The 21,821-nt window shown below is 36.0% G+C and overlaps 1 protein-coding gene across 5 annotated transcripts in view; it reads right to left on the minus strand.

Annotated features, from left to right (window-relative positions):
- Positions 1-10,352: 10,352 nt before the first annotated feature.
- The window catches only part of LOC100854034 (uncharacterized), a 60,112-nt gene continuing 48,643 nt past the window's right edge, over positions 10,353-21,821 (minus strand). The window contains exons 8-9 of one of the 5 annotated variants that reach the window (XR_009466278.1): positions 13,750-14,760; positions 11,361-11,481 (exon numbers count right to left, since the gene is read on the minus strand). Coding sequence is in view for 3 of the 5 variants with exons in the window: in XM_003631261.4 (XP_003631309.2) it covers positions 10,796-11,481 (686 nt within the window). In the remaining 2 variants the exon portion in view is untranslated. Of the gene's footprint in view, positions 11,482-13,533; positions 14,816-21,821 lie in introns of those variants that run through there. The other 4 variants (XR_009466273.1, XM_003631261.4, XM_059738738.1 and 1 more) reach the window with 4 other exon arrangements.

A 21,821-nucleotide genomic window follows, 5' to 3' on the forward strand; every position in this document is an offset into this window, starting at 1 on the left:
TCTCAATTTTTTTAAAGCTATCTTTAAAATTATTACTTCTATAATATAAATCTACTATTTAAAAAAAATAAAAATAAGAAAGAGGTGTATCCAAGTGGATACTAAATTTTAAAAATTAAAAATATTATTTTTAGAAGAAAAAAAAGTTTATTCAAAGGATACTAAATTTTAAAAAATATTAATGAATTATGTATATTTATATATAAATAATTAATCTTGTTTTCATGATAATAAAACAAGGCTCAGATGTAATGTTTTATATTTGAGTGTATTAAGCAAGAATTATTTCCAAAGAAACAATCAAGAAAACATCAAATCCAAAGGAAATCAAGAAGAAAGAGAAGATGTAAAAGCAAAGGTTCATCAATTTTTTTTTTCTTTTAAGATCTGTATGTAAGGTTGAAGGTACATTATTTGTTAGGATAGAGCTCTCGAAAGTGTTGACATGATGTAATATTTGGATTTTATTTTACATGATATCAAATTTTCATTTACTAACCTATTATGCGTAATGATACATTTGAGTATATCAAGATTTAATCACTTGAATTGTGCATGGCTTCAATACATTGAGAGTTGTATAGAAGATTCAAATGATAGGTTCCTTACAAATTGATAATTTTGTTCATATCTTATTCATGGACTTTCATAATCCATTAGACATTGTAGTGCACCACTTCCTAATTGATGGGATGACTTAATTAGGTTATTGGAATGATTTTTCCATGGTAGTTATACTAGTTTGTATGCTTATACATTGGATGAGACCTACAAAGCGTCTTGACTTATGATTATCAAATTGTCATATCTTCTCTAAACTACAATGTTGCATGGGTTCTCAACCTTGAGAGAATATTGCATTAGTGTTGAGACTATTAGCTACTTTAACTTATGGGTAGGATCCTAGAGTGATCATAGATTCCCTATGGATTGAGTGACTAGTGATTTTAGGTAGGTGGTAACATATATTCTCAATAGAGGTACCATGATATCTCATGAATTTGAGACTGTATGTCCATTTGGATGATCTTAAGGATTCATGATCATGTAGTCTATGACCATAGAATTTCCTTTAATGGAATTTGACAGATATCCCATTATGGATAAGAGAATGTCAATTGAAAATGATATAAAAGGATATGAGACTCAAGAATTGAGAGGTAATCCTGAGAGGTTGATAGCTACTATTTTATTGGATTATAGATATCAATTCATAAGAAACTTTCATGCAATGAATAGTGAGTCATGAACTTGAGAAATTAATTAATTTGATTTGAATTTAACATCAAATGATACTACAGTGCAATTGACTCTCTTTAGTAGAATGTTGAGTCTTTAAAGTTGGATTATGAGATAGTCAATATTTTTTTATGAGTTGCATAAGGGTGCATAAGCGTAAGCAATTAAGAGGTTTTGTTCAAGGACAAGTTTGCATAAGTGGTTATGATTAAGTGCTTTTAGTTTCTACTTGGGTTATTTAATTAATTGGAGTCTATTATGACTAATTAATTAAATAGGACTCATAGATGCTAGATTAAGTGACCTAAGCCAATGATGGGTCATAACTACTGAAGCTCGGTTGCACTTTATATAAGCCTTTTGAGGTTTTAAGGCTAATTGACTTGATTCTATATTCTTTCATCTTCCACATTAGAGAGTAACAAAGTAGAAACCTTAGCCACTATTCTTAAGGAAGGGTAGCAACTTAACTCTAGTGCCAAGGAGAAAACAAACTATTATATTCTTAAACAGGATTGAAAAGAAATAGGTTATTCCCTTACCTCCAAGTATTGATATCATTTGGTAAAGTCCAAAGAGATCAACAACCTAAAAGGGCTCTAAATTATCTTGGATTTAAAGAAAGATTCTTTTTATCATAGTAGTGGAAGGTAATCGGTAACTCTTGATAGCCCTTCTTGAGTGATCAGGTGGAAGATATATGGTCTATGGAATCACCTTCAATACTTGGAATTTAAGGTTTAGGAGCATCTAAACCTAAAGTTTAGTATTTTAACCCTAAAAATTCAATTTACAAAAATTGACATTGCTTTTGCTATGCATAGATCTAAGATGCCAACACTATGATTATAATGTATGGGATTTTTCATTTATGCACCTAATTCTTCAAAGTTCATCTAAGTGCTAAATTGGTTGTATATTTTCATAAATTGAATGAAAAAACTAAGTTTAAATTTGGTTAAAATCTTTCTAAAAGGTTTTTCAAAAGTAAATGAGATAGTATTTATTATTTTTTGGTTTCGTTTCAATCTTAAAACTTACATTTTCTTCAAACTGGTTAATATATGGGGGAATTGGTTGAGCTAATTAAGCCTAATTGACCGAGGGGGTTAAATGTCCTCTTAGGGTCTAGAAGGACTTATTATCAATTGGTTGACTCCAAACTATACCTAACAACTAATTTGGGTCTCCAACTCCTATTTAAAGCCTTGAAACTTCTTTCATTGCATGGGAATAGTTCAAAATCATTCTTGAACATTATTTACTATAAGAAGGTGTGTTTGGGTGCATATTGTTTCAAAACTTGCATTTCATGTTACTGCACTTCAATCTTAGTTTCTTTGTATCTAATTGAGCTAAAAATTGTATTCTAGGATCAATCATCTTTCAGATCTAATCTTATGAGGTATTGCCAAGTGTAAGATCACTTAGGGAGCTCAAGAATATGGTAGAGGGTCCATTAAAACCATAATCCAAGGGTGATAGTTTGGAGAATTTCACTTCAAAAGTCTTATTATTGTAAAGGATTACTTGAAACCATAATTTAGGTATAAAACTTGAGGGCTTTGGTTAGAAGCCTCATTAATGGAACCCTTAACATGATTGAAGTTTAAAGAAAGTGGATGTAAGTCAAGTTGCATCAAATATAAAATCTTGTGTTTGCATTTTTCTATTCCTTACCTCTATTCGCTATTATATGTAACTATTGTAGGGAATCTTGAATCACTCTATTCCCTATCCTAGGACTAAGTTAAGTTCATGTGAATCTTGGTCTTTCTAAATCTTATACACAACAAAAACATGCAATGGAAGAACTATTCTAGGATTTAAATATTAAGCTTAGTGTGCTTACCTTTGATTTAGATGTTCCCAAATCAAATTCGTGTGGTGAAGATGAAGCTTGAAGTCTCCGAAGGTCTTGAATACTCAAGATTTTTTTCTTGATGACTCTCTCTTATTCCTTAACACTCAAACGATGGGGAGGTTTGGGAGGTTAAGGTTAAGGCTCTCTCTTCTCTTTGGATGGTGGAAGATTACTAACTTGAAATCCTAACCCTTAAGGGGGTATTTACAGGGTTCCCTAATTGGGTTTAAGTAAGCCCACATGGGTTTGGGTTACTTAATTTAGTCCAAAATGGGTCCCAATTGATTAATTAACCCTATTGGACCATCTAGCCCCATCCAAAGATGTTGTTCATCAACCCCTATGCAACCTTGTGTAATGACTAAAATGACCTTATGCACAAAAGTGAATAAAAAAGGTAATCCAACCTTCATAGACCATGCTAACATGGCATATGAGCTCGAGCAGGGACCATTGGGACTCATTTGATAATATTGACTTCCTCATAATTCAATTTTGAAGTTGATTCAACATTCTACTACAAAGAATCAACTACACTTAAATACCTTATGTAAATAACAACGAGACACTAAGTGCTCAGGTTCGTGACTTACCATCTATTGCATGCAGTTTCCCTATGAACTAGTGTTTACAATCTAATAAGGCAAAAACCATCAACTTCTCAAGACTTCCTATACTATCCTTGAGTTACAGATCCTCCTATTGTGTGATCAACTAACATGTCTTAGCTTACAAAAACCTTATGTCAAGTTCTACTTAAGGAACTAGTATGGTTATAGTTTACGTGAACACACCTTCTTAGGATCATCCAAAAGGGCACATTGTCTTAATCTCATGAGATCTCATAATTCCTTTATTGAGAATACCTATTACTACTTATTTTGATCAATAGTGATCTAATCCATAAGGAATATATGATCATTTTAGGATCTCATGCATAGGTTAAATCGTTGAGAGGTAATGCAATGATGCAGCTTGGTGAAGTCATGACTACTTGATAACCTCATGTCATGACTCATCATAGGTTTTATCCAATGTGTAACCATACACACTAGTGTACTCACCATGAGAAACCTATTCTAATAGCTAAAACCAATCATCCCTCCAATTAGGAGGTAGTGCACTACAACCTCTAATGGGTTACCTAAACCCATGAACCGACTGTGAACAAGTCATCTACTTATAAGAAATCTATGCCTTGGATTTTTCGTGTAATTCCTAAAGCACCCAAATCATGTACAATACAAAAGATGTAAGTTTGAATGCTTACAAAGTATAATGCATGAAATGAGTATAGATCAAAGTGAAACAAAACTTTATTAATAAATAATAAATTCCAAAGTTTAAATCATGGGTCTACAAGACTTCTAAGAACATTGATTTGATTCTTCAACACTTGGATTCAAGGTTTGAGAATATCCAAACCTAAATGTTAATGCTTTAACCTTAAAGATCAATTATTTAAAAAATTGGTATTGTTTTTGTTGCTTAAATCTAAGATGCCAATTACTGGTATCAGAATATAAAATTATAAGCAAGCTTAGATCATTGTTTAGGGTGTGCAAACCTTTTTTTTTTTTTACAGCCTTGATATTATCCCATGGCAAGGGATGCATGTATGTTTCTTTTTTATTATCATGTGTTGACTAAATGGGATAATTGTTTTCTTTCTTTGTTTCTGCACAGATTTGGTTGTAAGCTCCATTATAGGAGCATAAGATTTAATTTTATGATGTAAAGTTTTTATTTATTTTTTTATTTTTTAATCTATGGAAGGCTACATGAGGAGAATTCCTCAAGGATGTCAATAAAAGTTGATCTTTATCGGAGCATCATCTATGAAGAATCAAGGAGTTTAATAGTTGTAGAAGAAAGGATGAATCTTTTATTTGAATGAATTGAATAAAATAAATAAATAAAGAGTTTTATCTTGTAGATGGAGAGATCTATTCTCCATCACTAAGATATCCAATCATGGCCTCTCTCAGTATAGATTTACCTTCAACATTTTGAGATTAGACCAAGTTTTGTGGTAAAATCACACCTCTAATATGTTTGGATTATTGGCTTATTGCATTGATAGTAATGATATTTGGCATAGTGTGACCCCTTATTTTCTTCCACATAGTTGAGTGGTATAAGCCAAATTTAATATTGTGCTAGTTGGGTATGTGCCTTAGCCAATGATATTAGCATCAAACTACATTCTAACGACTTACAAGATTGACATAAGTTGAATTGGCGATTAAGCCTCAAGACTATGTTCGGATGTGAGAAAACATATCATTCATGTTGTTGATAGTAAGGTAGCATTAAGACTTATTAAGACCCTTTCATGCAGTGGCATCATTCCATCATAGATAGATTTTTTATTTGACATGCATTTTTTTATGAGTTAATGATTATTTCAATAATACTACTTCTTTGTTGCTTCTTTCACCTTTGTTTTTTTTTTTTTTTTTCAATTCTAACTACTACTTTAGATGTGTAGAGAAATAACATGGTCATATACAAGTTGTTTTATCCTTATGATCTATATAGAGCTATGAGACATATACACATGGTGTCAAACAAGGCATAGGAGATAGATCTATTGGCTTAGTTGAAAATTGACTCTTTGACTATAATTACTTCTCATGTGCCTACTCAAGGGGATTAGGGGGTGAGGCGGAGAGGATAGGACATAAGGAACTTACAATGACACAATAATATTGTCTTCATACTCCTATAGCACCTATTATTTAGGACTAGAGCCATATTTAGGATTAACCATCTATATCATTCCATACTCTTATTTAGCCTCTCAGTACCTCCACAACATATCATCTACTCCAAGTCTAGTTGCACCTAATAGAGACCGAGTGAGAGCATGATGCCAAGGACGAAGGAGAGCATGTAGATGATGCAAAGGATGTCCATGTTCCTCCTAATTTATAGTTTGATCTTGATGCTCACATTGCTCATAATTTCAACATTGCTCCTAATGTCATGTTTGATCTTAATGTAGTAGTTGAGGGACTCTTAGCTACAACATAGATATATCAAAAGCATCTAGCTCATAAAAAGAGATCTCACCACGTGATTTATGAAAATTAGTGCAATATTTGATAGGTTTATATTTCTTTGTTTAATATGTTGTTATGCTTTTATTTATTTATTTTGTATATAGTTTTTGATATGTTAGTTCTTTTAAATATAGTTTAATAGAATAGTTATGAGGATTATGCATTATTAAATTTGAGTTGATTGTGCCACATTGATTTTTTATTAGTTAAGAATAAGTCCACTTGATCCACATTGATTACTTGTAGAATAATCACAAAGGTTGAGTTCACTTGATTATTATGGATGACATGAGATTGAGTGATTTTTTTTATTTTTTTTTAAATCCAAATCGAGTTAGAATTTTATTTCTCAAATATTGAATGTTGGATGGGTTGAGCATTTATCTTGATTTCATTTGTAGATATTGAATTTTGGAGAGGTTAAGATTATTGTGATGATTTCATTTTATAGATGTTGAATTCTTCATAGATTATATGCTTGCAATAATATGTAAGTAAAATAAATTCCTTGGCTTTTAAGGACACAAGTTTCTCTTTAATAAAAAGAAAAAAAAATTATGTTGGACTTGTGTTAAAGTTGTCTTAGGAAGAAACAAGTTCAATGCAAGTGATTACTTTTGGTAAAACTAATATGGAACTCGTCTATTCAACAAACAAGTTTAGATTTTTTTTGTTTTTTATTTTTATTTTTATTTGCATTGTTTCTCTATGCTGACATAAAATGCCAATTTTAAAAAAAAAATTATTTTATTTAGTGTACCTGTCCATTTAGCCAAATGATTTACCATCAAACATACAAAATTAACCCAAGTGGTGAATGGTTGAGATTAGTCTTAATGCTGAATAAATTAGAAGATAAAATTGGAAAAGCAAAGAGTAAATAATGTTGGTGAGGCTTGTTAGAAACTTGTCTCAACTTGGAGCTTTTCATTTGTGAAACACTTTTTCTTGGGCGCGTGGATTCTTGTCACACGCATCTTATGATGCACCCCCCCACCCCTCCCACAATCTATATCTCCTTTTTGGGAAATGTCTGTTGCTTCTCCGATTCATTAGATGGGTTTCCTCATCATTTATTTAGAGGTTTCTTAGCCAACTTTATAAGAAGACTACAAGTGAAAATGAGATTGGTCCAATAAAATAAAAGTCTTACCATAAAAGCTCCCTCATACCAATTTCCTTCATCAAATCCATCATCACCCCATATTGTCTTTTAAACAAATGTGTAGGGAGAAACAATCTTGGCTTGGTTCATCATCCTTTCCTCTGAATATCTTGGCTTGGTTCACCATCCTTTCCTCTGAATACCTTGGCTGATCATATATATTTACTGTTGTTGAATGGCCTACCCTACATAACTCATCAATCATCCATAACCCTTCAACTGCTAGGTGGCTTGTATTGTTGCTTTTAGCTTTCAAATATGTGAGACTTGTGAAGCTGTATTATCATGTGGTTCCCATGGCTACCTACCATATCATTTATCTAAGCTAATGTATTACAAGAATACCCAGAACATGGCTGGTTCTCAGAAGCACACTACACACCCATCCTTCCAAGTGTGATTGATACTGCTTATAGGGTTGCTTCTCCAATTTGTTCTGTTTGAACATTTCCACAACATTCATGACATAAGCTAAGGTTTGACATTATGTAATTAACTCAATTAATATAATCATTTTTTTAATAGGAGGTTTCTTGGGAACTTAACAAGAGTAAAATTGAAAATTGAGGCATGGGGATAAGGGTTAATTTTGGGTTACTTGGAAGGATAAAGAGATATTGTTTGTAATTGAAGCTGGGGTGGAAAGACTGAAACATATCCTTAGTTTTATCATTGGTTATTAACACCTTTCCTGTTTTTATGGTTCAATGTTCTGATTGATAATGATGGGGTTCTCAATCTCAATTCTTGAGGTAGCTTCAAACTTCAGAAAAGAAATGTCTGTTGCTATTGCTTATGGGTTTCTTCTCCAATTTGCTTTTGAACATTCTTCTTATGTTTGAATATTTGAACCAACATTCATCATATCATGTTTGACCTGATCGAATAGAAGATGGCTTGAAAATTAGATAATCCCCACAGAAGAAAAAATAGATAAACCCTGTACTTAATCACAGATGAAACAATCTGGGAGAGATCTGACTTGGGTGGCAATGGGCTGAGCTGGGTGCAGGTGCAGTTTCTATGAGAACACCATAGACTCGATTCAATTACAGTAGGTTTACTGAGAAATTTGGAAGAGAAAGGGGGTGTTTTTCCGTAAAATATTTTCAGTAACAAAAAACATATGAAGAACACTATTATGTTTGGTTCTCGAAAAGTACCAAGGAAAGAAAAAAGTTATTAAAGAAAATAATTTTCTTATATTTGATTGTTTTATAGAAAATAATATATAAGTAAAACTAATTAAAAATTTACATATTTTCAAATTATTTAATGTTTATATTGGAAAGTGAAAATAAGTAAAAATGAGTTTGAAGTAGCATGTGAAAATAATTTATTGATTTTAAATCCATTGTTATTTTCCCTCGTTTTTTCTTTCCTTTCATTTTTCCTTTTTATTTTCTTTCCCTCGCATGTTCTCTTATATTTTCCAGAAATTAAACATAGCCTATAAAAACTTAAGCATTACACATAAGGGTGTAATATCTTCATGGAGAATAAACCGAGAAAACTGTTATTCACATTCACATTCCCAAACATAATTTTCTTCTTAAAAATAATTGCAAACCTATAGAAACCGTTTTTTAAAAATTGTTTCACACTTGTGCTTTGTTCCGGAAGAGTCCGGCTGCCACTACTAGTTATGGGTTGCTTCTCCAATTTGTTTTCTACGGTTTTGTTGTTGAATACTTGCCAAGCTTTCATAATATCAGGTTTGACCAAGTGCAAATAATTTAAAATTTTTTTAGTACAACCTTGGGCAACTTGAAAATATTACAACTCAAAATGGGTTGAAAATAAGATTTTCCCGGAAAAGAGAGGAACTCTATATTTGAGTAAAGTGGTTACCCTGGCAAGGAAGCCATCTTAAATGGGGTCCTAATGGAGACTACAACCTAGGAATCTTCTATTGAGACCCAAAAGATTAGTCTACAAAGAAAGCGTCTACCCATGAGCAACTGAACAAATGTGCAACTCTAATTTTATTGCCATCCTCTAGCTTAGTTGACCACCATTGCTTCCTGCCCGTGTTTTACATGATGTTTGCCCACAGCTCATGTTTTAACACTAGAGACTTCACAATGGGCACCAGATGAAAAACTCTAGTCCAAACAAAAAACATCTTATCCAAACTCAATCTAAATGGATTATCATTCTTAAAAACCATCAACTGCTGGACCGACCTAAACACATTCGCCCTGAGCCAAATGCATACCTCTAAGATGCTGATTGTCTAACTTAACTTGAGGAGTTCTCTCCTCCTACACTGTAAGCTATATCTTTGCATGCTTATTATGTACTACCCTAAATATCATATTAACGTATGGTTGCATCTCAAGTATGATGATTCCAAACTCATTGAAGTACCACATCAACACCCAAGTTTGACATAAACCAAGGTTTGAGTTCTGATGAATTTTACAGTTCCCATCAGCCATTTCAAAAGTTTTCAACATCTAATGCTTATACCCTTTTAACCCATAGTACACTTTAAAATCTGTTGAAGGCCCAGGGCTCCATTTTTCAAGCTTAAGTACTATTACAACAATGAAAACGAAATCTTAAATCCCAACTGGGGTTGGCTACATGAATCCTCTGTGAACTATTGCTCCTTTCTCTTTGCCTCCACCCAAGCTCTTTTGTATCTTCCCCTTACTGCTTGAGCATCTTTAACTTGAATCAAATCTCTCATCCTCACCGGGACTCTGTTGTACATGTTCAAACCATCATAAATATTTCTCACTGAATTATTTCGACTAAAACTCAGTCCTGCCCCTGCACACTTAAAAGATGGAATATATTTATTATTTTATGACAGAAAAATTTCCTTAAGTTCCCAAATTCAGGCACAGAGATCACTAGGAAGTTGAAGCACTTAGATATATGAGGCAAATATATTCATTTTTCCAATTAGGCAAATACAGTCTTGAAGTTCAAGAAACCAAAATGCTATCCATCATGATCTGAGCCAAATACTGAAATGGGAAGACAAATTTTCAAGAGGTGGACCAATATATAAATCAAGCATGAAGCTCATTTCATTTACCAAAATAAATAGTAAAGGTCCATATATGCAGTTTGTGTGCATATGACAAAAAAAAATTTAATAATGTATTTACAAATATATGATGGTCATGTTTTAACTCTGGTGAAAAATGCATCTAAAAAGCTAAGCCAAAATATTAAAATGGTACCTTGAGATTGATAATTTTCAAGGTACACTAAAATACAACCAAGATTCTGCCAGAAGCTCCGTTCGTTTAACAAAATCAATAGCAAAAGCCTATATATGCACTGCTTCTGCACAGAACATAAAATAGACAAAATATTACAAACATAAAAGAGCAACTTCTACTTATCTCTCTCTATCTTCTCCAGTGTTTGGCCGCTCTTTCAGAATTCCCATATGGGGAACTCCAAAGCTGTATAATGTTAGATATGACCCAAAGCTGTTAATTATCACCTCAATGGCCAATCTAACTGTCCCATATTATCATCAGTTATGTTCCAAGCTCCTTCAGCAATCTCATCAAATAGCTGGTCCCAACCCCAATTTGAAAAACCCACGAAAAACCAATACTCGCTAACAGATTCGTTTCCTGACTTCAGCCCTTCAATTTCCGAAACTGTGGCAGACTGATCAAGAAAGTAAACACCAGGTAAGACTTCTGGGTGCTGATCTTTAAAAACCCTTCGAGTTAAAGCAACAAGAGGCTTTCCACGTTTTACGACTGGGCCTCCAAAGGATAAAGGAGCCTCTTTCAGGTGATCTACACCTTCTGCCAATTCATTGAGAGATTCCCAATTGATATGTTTGTTGATAATCAAACCATGAAATCCTGTAGCCTGATCTGCCTTCACAATGAGAATTGTGGATTTATCAAATGGATGGGCATCAAGAAGCTTGTCAGTAGCAACAAGGATTGAACCAACAACCACATGATAGGCTGCTTCATGTGATCTGCTTGATGTGTAAGATCTTATCCGGTTGTATTTATATGCTCTTTTTGGATTTCTGTTCTTCAATAGGACTTCATGCTGTTTTTCCTTTGCGGCAGGAGCTTCCTCGTGAATTATAGTTGGGGATGCTTCCTTAAATAAATTCTGATTCCTGATTTTTTTTTCTGCTTTTGTCCATAAAATGCCTAGCAAAACCCAAAAAGCACAGCTAATAAAAAGAAGCAGAACTCTAATAAGCAAACATAAGTATACCTGTAAGGATTTAAAAAGAAAAAATATAAAAGAAAAACAATTGAAAGAATATGGAGAAGAATGGATGATTCCAGAAACCCCAACTCATCATGGTAAGCCTGCCATATAATTGAAAATTATGTTATTGTCCACATGATACCTTCACCTCTGGTTTATGCCAAGAAACTATTTTAATTCTCCAATTACATCATGTCCGCATGGTAATTACAACATGCAATGATTACACTTTTTTATGTACTTAATATGAATAGGGTAGCAAAATGTTAAATCCTCATATGCATACAAGTGCTATTGCATAAAGGTGGAACTATTCAAAAAAACCAGTGAACATAACCAAGATGTAATAAATAGCTACAGCAGCATGACAAAGGTGCAATTACACAACCAATTAAGATTGCAAGTTAATTCATCTAAGTCAAGATGAAAATGAGAAATTCAATCATTCATTGAAAAAGAAAAAGAGGAAGGGAATAGAATTGCATAATGTGACTAGCAGGGGAAGTTGTGATCCATGCTTTCAACTTATAGAGTTCAAACTGAAGTTCAAAGTTTGTTTGAACAGCAGAGAAGCAGAATACCAAAGGAACTGAAGTTGAAACTGAATAGGAGCTTGGAACAGATGCAAAGAGTATTGCCAGAAAGGTTATTATGCAAATTTGATAAGGCATTTTATATTGTAATTGTCTTCTAGTACTTCTATATGCATCATGCACAAACATTACAAGTCATGGGTAAACAAGAAATTCCTGTTAACAGTTTCTAGATGGTTTGCCTACTAAATTGCAGAATGGAGATCTTAACTAGAGTGGGAAACTCATTCGGCAACACAACACCCATAACATAGGTTATGAAAAATTCTCTTTGCATAGAAGGCTATAAGAATTTAGAACTGCATGTATGTCTATCAGATATGATATGTAAACAAGCTAATCATCCACAGAAGGGGCAAAAGGAAGCAGAGCAAAGGAAGCAAAACATGTATGCAACAAGAGATTAGTAACAACAAAAACAATGGATCAGCAAAAAAGTCCAAAACCTGTTATTGTTATGATATCATTATTATTAGAAGTACACAGAATATACGGGAAGGTGTAAAATGTAAGGTAACCCCTAATCTTTTCTAAAATACCCATTTTGATCCAATCTAATTCTAATAAAAATTTATAAACAAATTCTAATTACCCTAATTAATTTCAATGTAAACTATTTCTAATTACTCAAAAATAAATCAATAAAATAAACTAATTAGCCATTAATTGAAATTAGAATGAACCCTGAATCTGATATTTAGATATGACCAGCTACCATTTTCATCATCTTCCCTATCTCCAAAGCCCTAATATCCAAATCCTGCCATTCATCATCTTCTCTTCACTTTTACTTTTCTTTTTCAAATTGTTTTTTTCTTTTTTCCCCTTTGTCAGACTTTGACTTGCTCTACAGTGGCAAACCATGCTAGCTATGGTCTATTTCTTTCATTTTATTCTTGGGAGAAATTTACCCCTATTTTCAAAGATTATCTCATCCTATTAAAAAATTAACCTTTTCATCAGGTGTTTGGTTTACCTAAAACTTCATGAAACCAAATCATCTCATTTGCTTCCATATTATTTGTATTTACTATATTATTTTCTCTTCAAGTTTTTTCATCTAAGGTTTTTTTTCTTTTCTTTTCTTTTATTTATTTATTAATTTATTGTTGTTGTCTTCCCATGGCTGTGTGAACCTCTCCATTTTCCCCCTAACACTGTAAAACCTAATTTTATTTCTCGCTTTACAATCATTTTGTTGTAAAATGAGGCTTTGATTTCTTATCTAGATCCAACACCCTAAAGCCTTTTGACTAGTGCTAATTAAGTATATGTTGAATTTTCTGCATTTAAGCAAGAAAATTGTGATACAAAATTGGGTTCTTTTTTAAATTTAAGGATTTGAAGCATGCATTTGCAAAGGTGCTTCCAATTAAGATTTTTAAAGATGCAACATATGTCAATTTGTCTGAATGACCCTCATGTCTTTAGACCTTTCGTATATATAGGAACTATACAACAAGATTTCATAACGTTTCCGCTAATTACAATAGAGATTTTCTTCCAATCCCTTAGCTGTACATACTACTCCTATATGGAAAACCCAACTATACAAAATAAAGATAATAAAGACCTACCGCATATAGAGAAAAATAGGGCTTAAAGACCTACCACAAGCCTCAATGGGCTTGGGCTCAAGCTGCGGCAAACCTAACTAATAAGTTGCCGCACATCCTATTAACATCACCCCTCAAATTGATGCGGGCGGATAAAAAAGCATCAAGTTGTCAATCATGTATTGACGACGGTGCTGAGTAAGAGCCTTCGTGAACACATCAGCAGTCTGAAGAACGGTGGAAATATGAGGAAGATTAATCACACCCCCATCAAAAGCTTCATGTATGGAATGACAATCCACCTCAACATACTTGGTCTGCTCATGAAAGACGGGGTTAGCAGCAATCTGAATAGCACTCGTGTTGTCAGCATGAAGCGGAGTAGGCTGGAGCTGAGGAAAACCAAGTTCAGCTAACAACCCACGAAGCCATACAATCTCAAAGCAAGCACAGGACATAGCACAATACTCAGACTTTGTAGAAGATTTTGAAATGCGAGCCTGCTTCTTACTCTTCCAAGAGATAAGAGCATTTCCAAGAAACATGCACCACCCTGTGACAGAATGACGAGTGTCTGCACAACCTGCCCAATCAGCATCACTATAACCGGCCAGCAGAAGAGAAGAACCAACTGGAAAGAACAATCCACATCCAGAAGTCCCCTTGAGATAGCGAATGATACGTCGAACAACAAGAAGATGAAGGTGGCGAGGTGCTTGCATAAACTGACTAACCTACTGGACAGCAAAGGAAATATCAGGTCTTGTAATCGTTAAATAGTTTAAGCTCCCAACCAATTGCTGGTAGAATGAGGGATCAGAAAGAAGTTCCCCTTCCTCTTGTTGCAATTTCAAATTCACCTCCAAAGGTGTAAGAACCAAATTTTCGTCCTGAAGACCAGCCAAAGTAATCACCTCCTGTGTATACTTGTGCTGATGCAGATATGTACCTTCTAGTGTGGTTTGAACCTTAAGGCCGAGGAAATACTGTAGATGGCCAAGATCTTTCATATGAAAGGAAGCCTTGAGGTGCTGTTGTAACTGCTCAATCAACTGGGAGTCCGTTCCTGTAATCACGATATCATCCACATAGACCAGAAGCACAACAATCCCGATAGCAGTCTTGCGAAGAAAGAGAGATGAATCAAAATTGCTTTGAACAAAATGGAAATCAAGAAGAGTGGAATGAAACTTATCAAACCAAGCACACAATGCCTGCTTTAAGCCATACAGAGACCGTTTTAGGTGACAAACATCTGAAGATGGTGTAGAAAACAGACCCTGGGGAGGAGTCATATAGATGTCCTCCTTGAGATCCCCATGTAGAAAAGCATTCTTGACATCCATTTGCAAGAGAGCCCAACCTTTAGAGGTAGCAATGGCTCCGCACCATAGTCATGTTAGCAACAGGTGCAAAAATTTCCTCATAATCAACACCATACTCCTACTGCTTTCCAAGGGCTACCAAGTGAGCCTTATACCTCTCTAAGGAGCCATCGGATCGGAACTTAATTGAATAGACCCATTTACACCCAATAGGTTTCACATTAGGAGGACAAAACACAATATCCCAAGTGCGATTGTCTTGTAGTGCCTAAAGCTCTTCTTGCATAGCTCGTTGCCAACAAGCTTGAAAAGATGCCTGAGAATAAGAATGAGGCACGACAATAGTATCCAAAGTCGCAGTGAGTGATGTATGAGGAAAACCATACCTATCCGAAGGTCGAGTGACTCTACTAGACCGTTGAGGTTCACTATCCACTGGATCAGGTGGGGAATCAGTGGCAGGAAGGGGCGTTGTTGGGCATGGACAACATTGTTGGTACACAAAGCCCAGCTTAAAGCGTTCAACAACATGGGACACATCATCAAAATTGGGAAGCATGGCAAGATCAGATTGCGAAAAAAGGTGACTGAAAGAAATGTTGATTCTCAAAGAAAATCACATTTCGGGATACACGAAGTTTGTTAGCAGTAGCATCATAAAGCAAAACCTTTCTGAGCATTACTATACCCCATAAAAGCACATCGTGCAGATTGAGCAGTAAGTTTGTGACGTTCAATGGGTGGGAGATGGACAAAACAAACACACCCAAAAGTATGAAGGGACTGATACTCAGGATGATTACCAAACAAGCGGAGATAAGGAGAGTCATACTGCAAGGTTTGCATAGGCAAGTGATTAATCAAGTAGATAGCAGTAGACAAGGCTTCAACCCAAAATTTAGATGGAACGGAGGATTCAATTAACAAAGTACGAACAACATACAAGAGATGTCGATTCTTGCACTCAGCCATCCCTTTTCTGTGGGGTGTAGGGGCAAGAGCGTTGAGAAAGGATCCCCTTCTATTGTAAGTAGTTCTGAAAATTGTGAGACATATACTCTCCCCTTGAATCAGAATGCAAGACCTTAATACAAGCTGAAAATTGTGTTTCAATTTAGAGCAACAAAGGTTTGAAACACAGAGAACAAATTTGCCTTGGATCGACGAAAGTAGACCCAGGTGAAACGACTATAATCATCGATGAAAGTTACAAAATACTTGTACTGAGCATGTGAAATAACGGGACTAACACCCTAACCATTAGAATGAATGATCTCAAAGCATTTTGTAGCACGACTGCCATGCATAGGAAAAGGTAAGGTCTTGCTTTTGCCAAGTGTACAGGTAGCACAATCGAGACACAAACTAAGAGATAAAAACTGATCTTTATTCCCCAAATGACCATGTTTCATTAGATGTGTCAATCCTATAGAATTTGGATGGCCCAATCTTTTATGCCATACCTCACTTTTATTTGCTACTGTAGTGCAAGCCAAAGACATTAAACTAGGAATAGAAAAATGAAGAGGAAATAAACGTCCCACTTTAGGCCCATTCGTGATCATCGTCCCGGACACCTGATCCCACACAATACAACCACCACAAGAAAAATGAACATCACAGTTAGCATCCACCAATTGGCCGACAGAAATCAAGTTTGTAGACAACCCCAGTGACACAAAAACATCACTAAAACCATGACCAAGAGTGCCAACAGCAGTAATAGGAAGCGTACAGCCATTGGCAATCTGAATGTGTTGGGCACCTTCATACTTGCAAATACCATGTAACATATCTGTGCTGCCAGTCATATGATTTGAGGCTCCCGAATCCACAAACCAAGAAGGTGTGAGTTTCCAACTCTTACCTTGAAGTCCAAAAGCAGAGAAAGCTGACATAATCATTTGTTGCACCATCTCGGGTGTGAGTCCAAGTTGATTAATGCCAGCTGGTCCAATTGAAGTGGATGCAACATTCTGTGAAAGATCTGAAGCCACTGGTGGGATCTGAACATCCACATGAAATGCTTGTCCTGTTTGTTTTCGGGTCGTATTGGGCATTCCTTAATGATATGGCCATCTTTCCTGCAATAGTTGCAGAATTTCTTGCTGCAATTCCATGCAATATGCCCATATTCCTTGCAGCTGTAGCATATAATTTTTGCCTGGTTTCTTCCTCTTCCCTGAGCGGCATAGGCCATGTTAACCACCTCGGAATGAATCCTAGCTTGAGTCATTCCAAGTTGAGTGGACAACCACTACTCCTCTCTTAACAATTCACTAAGACAGACATCCAATGAGGGGACAGGATCACGGCTTAGCAAACCTGCCCGTGTAGTCTCAAATTCTGATCTCAACTTCATTAGATATTGATCTCTCTGACTCTCGGCATGAACATCCTGAAGTGCACTTAGTGCTGCTTGAGGAACCTTGGCATGAACAATGCTCAAATACTCACTCCATAAGTTCAGAAATCCACCATAAAATTGTTCTAATGGACAGATTTCCTTGGTTGTAGTTAGCAATCTCCAATTCCAACTAGAACCTTCGAGCATTGTTGTCTTGATTGTAGATACGCCTCAGATACTCCCACATCTCTTTAGCAGTCGTGAAGCAACAAAGGTTATTCACGATGTGAGGCCCAATAGATCCCAATAGCCAAGAAACAATTCTTGCGTCTTTGTTGTCCCATTGAGCAAGATCTGTTCCGCCAGCAGGAGCTTCGCTCTTGCCATCTATATGGCTCCACAACTCTTTCCCTTTCACAAACATCCTAAATTGGAACTCCCATGCCAAGTAATTTTTTCCATTAAAACGCACAATAGTGTTTTCTCCTGATATCATGCAAAAGTATTGACTTCTAATGGACAGAAACTCCAGAAACGAATTCAGGCAATCCGCAACACACTAAATTACCCTCTACAGATAAAAAAGAAACCCAGAAAACTCCCAAGAACCTCCATAAATCCTTCAAGAGAACACACCACCGAGACCCACAAAATTGACTAAAAAACCAAAGAGCCCAAAAGGCTAAACCAAGAGATTATGAGAGATTGAGACAGCAAAGAGTTCTGATACCATGTCAATTTGTCTGAATGACCTTCAGGTCTTTAGACCTTTCGTATATATAGGAACTATACAATAAGATTTCACAGCGTTTCCGCTAATTACTACAGAGATTTTCTTCTAATCCCCTAGCTGTACATGCTACTCCTATATGGAAAACCCAACTGTACAAAATAAAGATAATAAAGACCTGCCGCATATAGAGAAAAATAGGGCTTAAAGACCTACTGCAAGCCTCAGTGGGCTTGGGCTCATGCTGCAGCACTTAAAGACTTGCCGCAAGCCTCAATGGGCTTGGGCTCAAGCTGCGGCAAACCTAACTAATTGGTTGCCGCACATCCTATTAACAATAGAGGCCTTTTTCATCTCCTTCTCCATTTTTTTTTTTAATTTCCTGATGTCATAAGCATGACTGTAATCCTGGCAAGGTTGGGGTTAAGATAGAATTTTTTTTAAGATATTTCTTAAAATTTGGTTCATTAATTTTTGTAGAAAATAAAGGTTGGGATGGTTTTTGAATGAGATGAAACTAAGGAAGTGCATTTGAAAATAACATGTTGAAAAATGAAATAAAAAATAAAAAATAAAAATGGTAAGAAGACAGCAAAATGTGGTTGTTCTACTACCATTTGAAGAAGATGAAGTTTGTCATTTTATACCTCCATTAATGAAAGTTGGGAGACAAAATCTAACGAGGGAGGTTAATGTTATTTCAGAAAATGAAGGGAGGTCCGTGTAATTATCATATAATAAGTGTAAAAAGGAAGAAGAGTTAATTGACTATCTGCCTCTTTAGTGTACCAAAGCAATAAACCTATGGCAGCTGGTTTTTTCTCTATTTGGAGTGGGCTCAGGTGATTCACTTTTCAGTAAGACAAAATCTCCTGAGTTGACATGGAAAGAAGCAGAAGAAAGCTTGGAGTGTCACTCCCTTATGCATATTTTGAATGTTATGGAAAGAAAGAACTAAGAGGTCATTTAAAGATGTAATATAGTTGGATCAAATAATCAAATCTTCCTTTATGTGTAACTTTTTAGATTGGGCTATAAAGCGTACATAGATGATCATTCTATGACCATGATAAGTTTTGTAGATTGATTGAGCTCCAAGTAACCAGAGGAAGTTAGTTTTTGTTCTCTCTTCCTTTTTTCTTGTTGGCTGCTGCATATTACACAATGTGTGTACTTTGGTGTGTCCTTTCTCTAGTGTTTTTAATTTATTTTTAGGTTTCTATCATAAATATAAATAAAACCAAATGAATTAAAAAATAAAAACGCCACAAGAACACTCCAAATTATATAGGACATATACAAAAGGCACCTTAAAGCACAAAAACAAGAAAAGAACCCCAACAACAACCCTCGCCCTTAACCAGAACATAACCACTCAAAGAAATCGAACAAAGACAAAGAATCAATCTTTATATACTGCTAAACAAATTTCTAGAAAAGAACATCCTCAATTGAAAAATCCTCATTCTCAAAGGCCTTGATATATTTTTCCTTCCAAACCATCCAAAATAGACATAAAGGAGCTACACTCCAAATCTTTTTCCTCCTTCTACCCATAAAAGAACCATGCCACCTTAAAAGAGTCTCTTTTACAGTAGTAGATTGCACCCAATGAATACCAAAGAGATCAAATAGCACTTACCAACGGACCCTAACCAAAGAACAATGAAGGAGGATTTGATCTATGGATTTTGCTTCTTCTTTGCAAAGAAAACACTTATTGACCAAAGACCACCCTCTCTTCTGAAATTGATCTAAAGTCAAAATATTTCCGCAAGTTGTCTCCCACGCAAAAAAGTTAACTTTCGAAGGGACTCAAATTCCAAAGTACCTGCCTTGGAAAAGACACAACTCCTCCTGGTTCCAAAGCGGCATATAAGAGTTTCACAAAGAAGTTATGACCGTGCAAGTTCATCCACCATCTTATCTTCCCCCTCTATATCAACTGCCTTTCCTTGCAACTTGACAAATAAATCCCCAATTGCATCCACTTCCCAATCATTCAAAGGTCGTGAGAAACAAGGATTCCAATGACCACTCCCCATGTTGTACCCAAAGATCTGCCACCCAAGCCTCTTTTGCAACAACTTAGGCATATAAAGAGGGAAAAGAAACACATAATGGTTCATCCCCACATCACTTATCCACAGAACGTATACAATGAGCATCAAGAGGCAAAACAAAAAACCACTCCCTCCCTTACCCAAACTAATATACAAAATCAATTAAAGACGTAGTGTTTTCATCAATGTACACATGAATCCACAGAGATAGATTGTTAAGTGTTGAATATAATGTATATATAGTGTACAGTCTTTCCTTTTTTAATATAGGTTACATGTATGGTAGTTAGTTCTCCTAGGCTTGTATATATATATATATATACTTCTCAATTGTAAGTAGTTAATCACATGAATGAGAATTAAGGTATTTCTTCTTTTTCTCTCTCTCAACATGGTATCAGAGCTAAAGGAGAAAACCTAATTCTTTCCAGTTTCCCGTGTCATCAACTCCGGGAAACCTTCCGGTGACCGTATTTCATTCCGATCACCTTCCCCATCTCCCAATACTTTCCGGTCAGTCGGATCGTCGTCAGAAAACACTCACCGCCGGCAAAATTTTCCGGCGAACTTTTCCGGTGAACTTTCCGGCAACGTCTTTTTCCGACACCAACCATACCAGAAGGAGTGCCTGGAGGAGATCTCCAACTTTTGTGAAGGCACCGGAACCAAAAGCTCATCCACGTGCCGGCCACGCGCAATTTTCCGCCCGGCGACTGCATCTCACACGCCGGCGCGTGAGGGCGCGTGAGGCCTTTTCCGGCGACGCGCCTCCTCCTCCAGCTTCGCCTAACGCTGACCAACCTCCCTACATCCCTGGTTCTCCCATCCGAGCCCTGCACGTACCTCTTTTGGGGATTTTTGTCTCCGTCGGCCCTCCAAACAGTCTTTCCGGCGAAGCTCCGGCTACTTTTTCTCTACCCCAATCCCTGCACGTGCCTTGGGAAGTGTTCTTCTACCTTTCTGGTGGTACCACGCCGCGATCTGAGGCCGTCTCCCTTTTTCGGTGGTGCCACGCCGCAATCTGAAGCCGTATTAGGGCTCTCTTCGATCCAAACATACTTCATTCTCCAGATAAGTGGATATGGCTACTAAAACTTCCATTTTTTCCTCTATCATATCTAGATCTCCTATGATTACTTCGGAGAAATTGGTTGGCAGTGAAAATTATCTTTCCTGGTCTGCCTCTGTTGAACTTTGGTTTATGGGTCAAGGATATGAGGATCACTTGGTTACCCAGGAGGTAGATATCCCTGAGGTTGACCGCGTACAGTGGAGGAAGATAGATGCATAGTTATGTAGTGTATTATGGCAATCGGTTGATCCCAGGATTCTTCTCATCTTCGGGCCTACAAAACTTGTTTTAAATTTTGGACTCAGGTCAAAGGATTATACACAAATGATGTCTAGCGTCTTTATAAAGTGGCTTCTGCTATTGTCCATATCAACCAACAGGATTTGGATCTATCTACTTATATTGGTCAGATTGCCTCTCTTAAGGAGGAGTTCTTGACTGTGATGCCTCTTACTCCTGATGTTGGGGCTCAACAAACACAGCTTGACAAGTTCTTCATGGTCCTTACTCTTATTGGCCTCCATCCGGATCTTGAGCCTATCCGTGATCAGATTCTTGGTAGTTCATCAGTTCCGTCCTTGGATGATGTG

The sequence above is a fragment of the Vitis vinifera genome, chromosome 1 (genome assembly GCF_030704535.1).
Source record: "Vitis vinifera cultivar Pinot Noir 40024 chromosome 1, ASM3070453v1".
Classification (NCBI taxonomy): Eukaryota; Viridiplantae; Streptophyta; class Magnoliopsida; order Vitales; family Vitaceae; genus Vitis; species Vitis vinifera.